Consider the following 9,403-nt stretch of genomic DNA (forward strand, 5'->3'; position numbering starts at 1 on the left):
GTCAGTTTGTTCTGTTTGGGGGATGGTGTAATGGCAACTAATTCCAAAATAAGCCAATCTAATATTTATTCCCATTTCATCAACCTTATGAGTAGAAATAAAAGATACTAAACAACTAAAATATGCCTAACAATCAGGCGTTTTGTGCTACCCTTCAAATATATATGTATACATACACATATAAGTATACATAATATATAGAAAAGCATATATAATTTTTTGTTCAATGTGCAGAGAAAATTTTGATATTTTTCTTCATTGGCTATTTTACCACTTGATATACAAATTTGTACCTCGTTTCCAGGACACTCGGTAATTGCACATGCCTAATCCAATGATGATAACAATTTAGGTAGAGAGTGCACACAGAGTCAAAAATGAGATGTATTTTCATTGCCGCTGCTGACTCAAAACAAGCACTCTGGCCTGATTGATGGTATTAAGAAGATATTTCTCCTTTAATTTCAGGCCCACTATAGTACTTGTTTCCCTGGTTTTCTGAAACATAATTGCTACATAAATTTAGGGTCAGCCTAGGTCACAGAATGAGGAGTAGAGAAAGGCTTTTGGAATAATGGCAATTTATCTGCAGAAAAGTACACAACTGTGTGGGGTTTTTTTTTTTACCCTAAATGTATTAAATCATAAATAGTATAGCTGCAACATCACCTGACAATGAATTCTCATAAATAATTTTTATTTTTATTTTCCAGCTTGCATTCTATTAAAAGTATTTATTTCTTATAGTTACACCTCAGAACTTATTATTGTTGGTATCAAATACGCAATGTCAGAATGAAGATTTTTATGAACAAATATTGTGCGAACACAAATTAATTAACTCTACAAAATGTTAATCCATGTTTTAGTTTTTTTAAAAGGACTGAGTATTTACTTTCCATAGCAGTTAATAATAGAAGTAACCAACTGTTTATTTCAAAAAATTCTAAATATCCTAAGCATGTGAAGACAGTGTCCTAAGTAAAGAATTTAATTTTCTCAGGCCTCCTTCACGGACCTTAGCCAACATGAAAAAGGGTGAGAAGGAGACACACAAGAAATTGCTTCTCTTCCTGTTTAAATTCCCTGACTTGTGTCATGCGGAGGGAGGAAGGACTGCCTTCTTCTGCAACAGAAAAGAACTCAGTGATGGGACACACTGTAAATGAACTAGTAGAAAGCATCGAAATTAATTAATCATATTATCTTACAACTTTTGATGTAAATTTATAAAATTGAATGCAAACGCCCATATAATTGTTGAAATAGAATATATGACACATTTCTCTGCGATTCTCTCTCTCTCCAAATCCTATGACTAATCTTTAGAAAACTTGTCCTTAAAAAGTACACTAAGATTTTCAGCACCTGGGGATTTAAAATATCACTTATTTATTAAATAGTTTAAAATTATAGTAGACTAGAACTCAGATTCTATTCATTTCTTATTTATCAAGTTCTGAATTTTTTAATGTGCTTAGTATTCACCAACTCTAAGCAAGCAACAAAAAATGTAGCACAGAAGTAGTGGGAGTGGAGGGAGGAAAGTAACAAGTCAGAATGCTGGTGGGAAGAGGGGAAGAGAAAGAGAGAGCCTTCTACACTCCTGATTGCCCCAAACAAGAGACCTCTGCAGACAGGGTCCCTGCCATTGCTTATTACTTACATCTCCCGAGTCCAATCAGTATTGAAAATTAGGGTCTAGTTACTAATCATCTAGGTACACAGAAGAGAGGGATACATTTTGGTATTTAACTTTATGACTTAACTACATGGCTTTTAAAAGATGTTCTTGGTAAGTTCTAAAACTGCACATTTTATTCCAGTCTCAACCCAATTCTTTCAATACCTATTTCTAATAAGCGGGCAGGGCATCCTGTTACCAAGGATCTCACTATCTTTTCTGTGAAAGAAAGTTAGAGGAGAAAGACAGAGTGATTCATCGTAATAAAATATTAGCTTAGGCAATAATTTTAATTTTACCACATTTACAACCGCAGATATACAAAGGCATTATCCACATTCAATCATGTGTATGTCAATCTACTTCATTATAGGAAAAGGCCAATATAAAGAATTCTCTATTTGAGATGAGAAACTGTATGAGCAGAACATTGTATTTACCTTTACACAAGCTAGCAGTTTAATGATCTAGGGCCACACAATTTTAAAAGCAGCACTGTAAGATTATGGTGGGGATGATGAAAATTGTACTATTTCTCTTGCAAATAAGAGAGACAATGGGATCCTCCTAATAGTTATAATTGAGAAAATAAAGCTCTGAGAACCAAGTGAGATGCCACGGATACAGTTTAAACAGCTATGTTTTATTTCTCTCTTCCTCCCTGTCAACTACTCCAAACAGTGCTCCCTGGAGTTCCAGAGAGAATGGCCAAGAAGTTGCGGTAGTATATTTACCCTGAAGTCTATACAGACTAAGAATAAATCCTCAAATTAATCACCCAAGGGTACCTGTTAAAAATAGTTTCCTAGATTTCATCTCAGATCTACTGAACTTGAATCTGGGGCTAGTGTCCATGAATGTGCATTTTTAATAAGCCACCCAAAGCTTAAGTTATTATTATAGGTCATTTCTAGGCATCCTGAAGTGCAAAAACCCTGAATTAAGTATAAGGAGGAAAGCAAACTGGACTTAAGTGTTTAAGTTGGTAACTTAATTGAAAGCAGGTATCAATAGCTCTACGCTTCTTCAGATATTAAATATCTCCTGTCAGATACTAGTACTTGAGGAACAGAGGTTCAGATTTTCAAATGCCATAGTGATTCTAATGGCTTCCTGACTCACCATAACTGGATGGGAATAGCTTACTCTTCCCATTCTTATAGAAAAGTTTTGTTTTGTCCTGTTTTAGTGCTACTAGATTTAATCTTATTTAACTGACAATATTCTATCAACCAGAAAAATACTGCCATAATCTATGAAGGTAACTCCTAAAAAGAAGTTGCAAAAACATTTCAAGAAAGAATACTAAAGAAAGTACAATACATGATAAAGTCAATGTATACCAAGAGCAAGAGCTTCTCAATTTGTGACCCAGGAGCCCTGCAAAGTCTCCTCAGCCTGCGTAGAGGTAAAAAGGGGCCAGGGTGCAACCTGAGTCCATCGGCTTTTGGTGAATGGTCTCTAGATTACCCCAATGTGCATACAAAGATTATTATCTAAGAAGGTCAAGGAACGAAAGATTGGGAAGCACCAATTTAGTAGAAATTGCTGATCTGAGAATCATGAAAACTGAGTTTAACTCCTTGCCATCTCACTGAGTGAGTGACCTTAAGTAAGTTACTTCACCCCTTTGGAACCCTTAGTTAGGCTCCTCCTTATTTAGTAAATGATGAACAGTCTGGACTACTTCTAAGGCCTCTTCTATTTCTAAAATTCTGTAATTTTCCTTCCATTTCCCTTTCACAATGTAAAATAATACTGACTGGACATTTACTTAAAAATTCCATACTCACTAAATATTTCTTTAGTACCTAAACTGTGCCAGGCATGTGAGAATCTGGGAAACAGATATGGAAGACATACATAATATGGGGTTAAATACATTTTATTGTATACAAATAACATATTTAATTGTGAATAATCCTTGTGTCCCTTTAAGTGATTAAATAGTAGAGTCTACTGAATAGTGCTCAAATAATGGGAATCTGCACAGATAATGAAAAGCTTGCTTAGGCATAATTAGTAAATATTAACTCTAATTATAGTCTAATATGTAAGGCTTTCTTTCTCTGTACCCGTGTTTAAAAAAAAATTAGGACATTTAAATTTACTGATAAGTTGCATTTATGATCAAAATCAACTTCAAAAGTATAAGTTTATAAAAATAGTTTATTTTAAAGACTCTCAACAGGACTTCAACATCTTATTTTCAGACATACCAAGAGACAATGTGTTCGGTATATTTTAATCGATGATGAAAGTTGCTCCAGATCTATTATTAGATTTACATGTGTTTAAATTGGGCAGGGATGGGGAAAGCATGGATTCAAAATTTTAATTAAATATTACATAATTGGATCTCACCCAAACGAATTTAAAGTGAGATTTTCATATGGATACAATTTCACAAAGGTTACAAATATATATCAACTTACAACTGAATGAGTCATTTAGTATTTTACAATGTTTTAAAAATCTAGCTCCATAACCGCTTTCCTTTTTAAAAAAAAAATCCTTCCCGTATAATATAAAAAGTCCACATTTCTCTGGAAATGTATACATTCACCTAATAGTAAGGTCCAAAATGAGAAGAATTACCATCTCCAGAAGAGGGGGGAGGAGGCAGGGGCGGAGGGGGAGGAGGTGGAGGTATGGAGTATGGTAAGGGAAGTAATGGATGAGGTGCCATGCCCGGTGCAGCCCAACCCATGTTTACAGATGCAGGCGGTGGAGGTGGTGGTGGTGGAGGATGGAGTGAAAAATTATGCACGTCAAACACTGGAGGAGGAAAGGGATACTGTGGCATGATAGGATTATCTTGTCTCTGAGGTGGAAATCCTGGAGTCTCCTGAGGGACCATATGTTCTGAATTATAAAACTGTGGAGGTGGGGGCCTGCCATGGCAAGGTTGAGGATATCTACCCTGGGAAAATGCTCGTGTAAATTCTTTGTTGCGATATCCTTTTGCATGCTCTGAAGAAGAGCTATGAGCATTCCAGTTCTGACGTACTTCTGCAAAATCTTCACCTGTGAGTGGAGGAAAAAAAACAAGAACAAAATTAAAAGTCATCTTAACACATCAAAAAACACTTTAAGATTTCAATAATGTCTTGTCTTTAACTTCCAGTATACTTTATATTATATAAGTTAAAAAAACTTATGCTTAAAATTATCCATTTTAAATGAATCCAAAAGGCCAAGAAATCAGGAAAGGGAAAGCCTAGCAAGGCAGAAAACTTTGAGACAACAACCATTTGACTCCAGCCAAACAGCACAGAGAAAACGACACCATCCCCAACAACATTCTCAAAGGTGGAGTGGAGAGCCTCGACTTCTACCCTTGAAATGCTTAAATGAGATGCCCTGGCACCCTGACCTGGGTAGTGTCAGAGCAGGGTGAGCTGGGAGCCAGTCACAAGGCCTCCTTTCAGTGATAGTGGAGACCACATGGGGTACCCAACTTCCACCGCCACCAGCAGGAGCACAGTGTTCCTCCATCTCCTGCACGGGGGTGGTGTCACAGAAGACCTAGTGGAGTCAAGACTTTCATCACAGCCCAGCGCTAATGAAGTCAGCCCCCACTGGTGTCAGGGGAGCTGTTATGAGGCACTCCTACCCCGACTAGGCATGACAGGAGGACTATCCTTGCCCAGCAGTAACAAGGCACCCCGGCCTAGGTGTCAACAGAGACTGAAAAGAAAACCTGGACTTCTATCCCCATCTGCTAGTAAGAGTAATAAGGTGACACCCTTCTTCCTTTCTCTGACAGAGCAGTTTTAAAAACAAAAAAACAAAATTGCTAAAACAGAAGATTTAACTAAGATCTAGAGTCTCATAACATAATACCCAATATGTCCAAGTTTCAATTAAAAATTATTCATCATATCGAGAACCAAGATGATTTCAAACTCAATGGAAAAGGAAAACCAATCAAGGCCAATATCAAGATGACAAAGATGTCAGAATTATCTGAGAAATATTTTAAAGCAGTCACCATAAAAATGCTTCAAAAATATTATAAACACACTGGAATAAAGTCTCAGCAAAAAAAAAAAAAAAGAAGATCCAAAGAAACAAACAGAAATTTTAGAACTGAAAATTCAATAATGGAAATAAAAAACTCAATGGAGGGCTCAATAGCAGAATGGAGGGAACAGAGAAAAATAAGAGGCAACCAAAAGAACAATGGAAAATATCCAGTCTGAAGAGCAGAAAAACAATAAACTGAGGGGAAAAAACGAACAGAGCTTCAGGAACCTGTGGGACTATGACAAAAGATCTAACATTTATGCCATCAGAATCCTAGAAAGAAAGGGAAAAAAAACGTAAAGCAGAAGATGCACTTGAAGAAATAATGACTGAAAACTTCTCAAATTTGCCCTAAGACATAAACCTACAGATTCAAGAAGCTAAATAAACTCCAATAAGAATAAACCCATACCAAGACACACTGTGGTCAAACTTCTGAAAAGTAAAGACAAAGGAAAAACCCAAAAGCACAAAGAGAAATGACATCTTACCCATAGGAGAAAAATAATTCAAATGATGGTAGATGTCTCATCAGAATCCATGAAGGCCAGAAGGAAGTGGCACAACATTTTTAAGTGCTCAAAGAAAACTATTAATCTAGAATTCTTGACTGAGTAAAAATATTCTCAGGAAAAAGGGAAACCAAATACATTTTCAGATAAAGGAAAACTAAGAATTTATCTGCAGCAGACCTGCCATAATAGAATAGCTAAAGCAAGTTCTCAAAACAGAAACAGTAAGAGAACCCTGGAATATCAGAAAGGAAGAAAGAACACAGTAAGCAAAAGTATGAGCAAATACAATAAAACTTCCTTCTCTGATTGAGTTTTCTAAATTGTATTTGATGGTTGAAACAAAACTTTTAACAGCTAATGTGATTTCAATTGTATGTATATGAAATATTTAAGGCAATTTATATTACAAGCCAGGGAAAATAAAGGAACATAAAGAGAGGCCAGGTTTCTACACTGTACTCAACTAGTAAAACAATGATACCAGTAGACTGTGATAAGTTAAGTATACATAATTTAATACCTAGAGCAACCAGTGAAAAAATTATACAAAAAAGATACACTCAAAAACACTAGAGATAAATCAAAATAGAATTCTAAAAAGTGTTATAGTAACCACAGGCAGGGAGAAAAAAGAAAATAGAGAAATGAAAACCAGTGAGAATAAACAGAAAAGGGCAGACTTAAGCCCTAACATATCTTAATAAGCACATTAAATATAAATGGTCTAAATACACCAATTAAAACACGGAGACTGGCAGTCGGCCCTGTGGCATAGCAATTAAGTTCAGCGCACTCCACTTCAGCGGCCCAGGTTCGGATCCTGGGTGTGGACCTACACCACTCATCAGCCATGTTGTGGTGGCAACCCACATAGAAAGTGCAGGAAGACTGGTATGGCTCTTAGCTCAGGTCGAATCTTCCTCAGTAACAACAAAAAACCACAGAGATTGGCAGAGGGAGTTAAAAAAGATAATTCAACTATACGTCTACAAGAAAATCATTTCAAATGATATAATCAGGTTGAAAGATAAAGGATGGAAAAAGATACAATATGCAAACTTTAATTAAAAGAAAGGAGTAGTTATATTAATATCAGATAAAGTAGGTTTCAGAGCAAAGAAAATTACCAGAGAAAAAGAGAGACATTTTATAACCATAAAAGGATTATCTACCAAGATATAGTAATCCTAAATGTGCATGCACCAACCACACTCCCTCTCTCAATAACTGATAGAATAACCGAACAGAAAATCTCCAAGGGTAAAGAAGAACCCAACACCACCAGCAACCAACAGAATCTAATTGACATTTATAGAATTTTCTACCACATAAGAGCAACATACACATTATTTTCAAGTGCCCACAGAACATACACCAAGGTAAACCATATCCTGGCCTATAAAACCAACTTCAAAAAAAGGTAAAAAAATGGATATCATACACAGTATGTTCCCCACCCACAATAGAATCAAGCTAGAAATCAAAACAGAAAAACCTCCAAGCACTTGGAAACAAAATAATACTCTTCTAAATAATCCATTGGTCAAGGAGGAAGTCTCAAGTGAAATTAAAAAAAAAAATGAAGCTGAATAAAAATAAATACAACATATCAACATCTGTGGAACTAATTTAAGCAGTAAAGTCTCAAATAAGTAATCTAAGCTCTCACCACAAGAACTAGAAAAAGTAGATCAAAATAAACCCAAAGCAAGCAGTTGCAAGAAAATGATAAAGAAAAGAAAGAATGAAACTGAAAACAGAAAATCAATGACACAAAGACCTGGTTCTTAAAAAGACCAATAAAATTGGTAATCCTCTAGGCAAGACTAACAAAGCAATACAAGTTGCAAATTACCAATGCCAGGAAAGACAACAAAAGGATAATAAGCAATACTGCAAACAAGTCTACACATAGGAATTTGACAAATCACATGAAGTGGACCAATTCCTTGAAAAACACATACTAGTATAATCCACTCAATGTGAAATAGATATCCCTATTAAGGAAACTGAATTTGCATTAAAAACCCTCCCAAAAAAGAAATCTCCAGGCTGAGATGGTTTCACTGGAGACTTTTACCAAATACTTAAAGAAGAATTAATACCAATTCTATACAATCTCTTCAAGAGAATATCAAAAATTACCAACTCATTTTATGAAACTAGTATTACCCTCACACCAAAACCAGGTGAAGACACGTAAAAAGAAAAAAAGAAAACTAGAAAACTATAGACCAATATCCTTCATGAATATAGATGCAGAAATCCTTATCAAAATATGAGCAACAGAATTCAACAACATATATAAAGAATTATACACTATGAGCACCTTGGTTTATTCCAGAGATGCAACAGCTGGGTCAATATTCTAAAAACAATGTAATCTACCTTATTAACAAGCTAATGAAGAAAAATTATGTGATCTTATCATTCAATGAAAAAAAAGGAATCATCAAAATTTAATACTCATCCATATTTTTTAAAAGTTCAGAAAAACAGAAATAGATGAAAATTTTCTCAACTTGATAAAAAACATTTGCAAAAACCCTATATCTAACATTATACTTGACGAAAGACTGAATGTTTTCTCCTATGATAAGAAACAAAGCATATCTATTCAACATAATGCCAGAAGTTATAGCTGGTAAAGTAAGAAAAGACAAAAAAAATAGACTGAAAGAAAAAAAAAGAAATAATACTGTCCCTATTTGCAAATGACATTAATTCGCTAGGTAGAAAATCTCAAGGAAAAAACTCCTAGAACCAGTGAGTGAGTTCAACAAGGTCAAAAGACAAGCTAAACATACAAACATTAATTCTATTTCTACATTCTAGCAATGAACATATGGACACCGGAATTAAAAATGCAACATCATTTACAACAATTCAAAAAAAAAAATACTTGGGTGTACATCTAACAAAAAAGTGTACAAGACTTGTATTCTCAAAACTACAAAATGCCGCTGAAAGAAATCAAAGATCTAAGCTAATGGAGCTGCACACCGTGTTTGTGGAATGGAAGACTTGACATAGTTAAGTTGTCAATTCTCTCCAAACCAAAATCCAGGTTTAATGAAACTCGTATCAAAACACCAGCAAGACATGGGGCCGGCCTGGTGGCACAGTGGTTAAGTTCGCATGTTCTGCTTTGGTGGCTCAGGGTTTGCAGGTTCAG

General features: G+C 35.2%; 1 protein-coding gene across 1 annotated transcript in view; it reads right to left on the bottom strand.

Moving 5' to 3' along the window:
- Nucleotides 1-3,835: 3,835 nt before the first annotated feature.
- Nucleotides 3,836-9,403, bottom strand: part of NAF1 (nuclear assembly factor 1 ribonucleoprotein) — a 43,978-nt gene continuing 38,410 nt past the window's right edge. The window contains exon 8 of the mRNA XM_046657294.1: nt 3,836-4,711. Within this exon, the coding sequence (XP_046513250.1) occupies nt 4,251-4,711 (461 nt within the window). The 3' untranslated portion in view covers nt 3,836-4,250. The remainder of the gene's footprint in view (nt 4,712-9,403) is intronic.

Source organism: Equus quagga, chromosome 3 (assembly GCF_021613505.1).
Source record: "Equus quagga isolate Etosha38 chromosome 3, UCLA_HA_Equagga_1.0, whole genome shotgun sequence".
Lineage (NCBI taxonomy): Eukaryota > Metazoa > Chordata > Mammalia > Perissodactyla > Equidae > Equus > Equus quagga.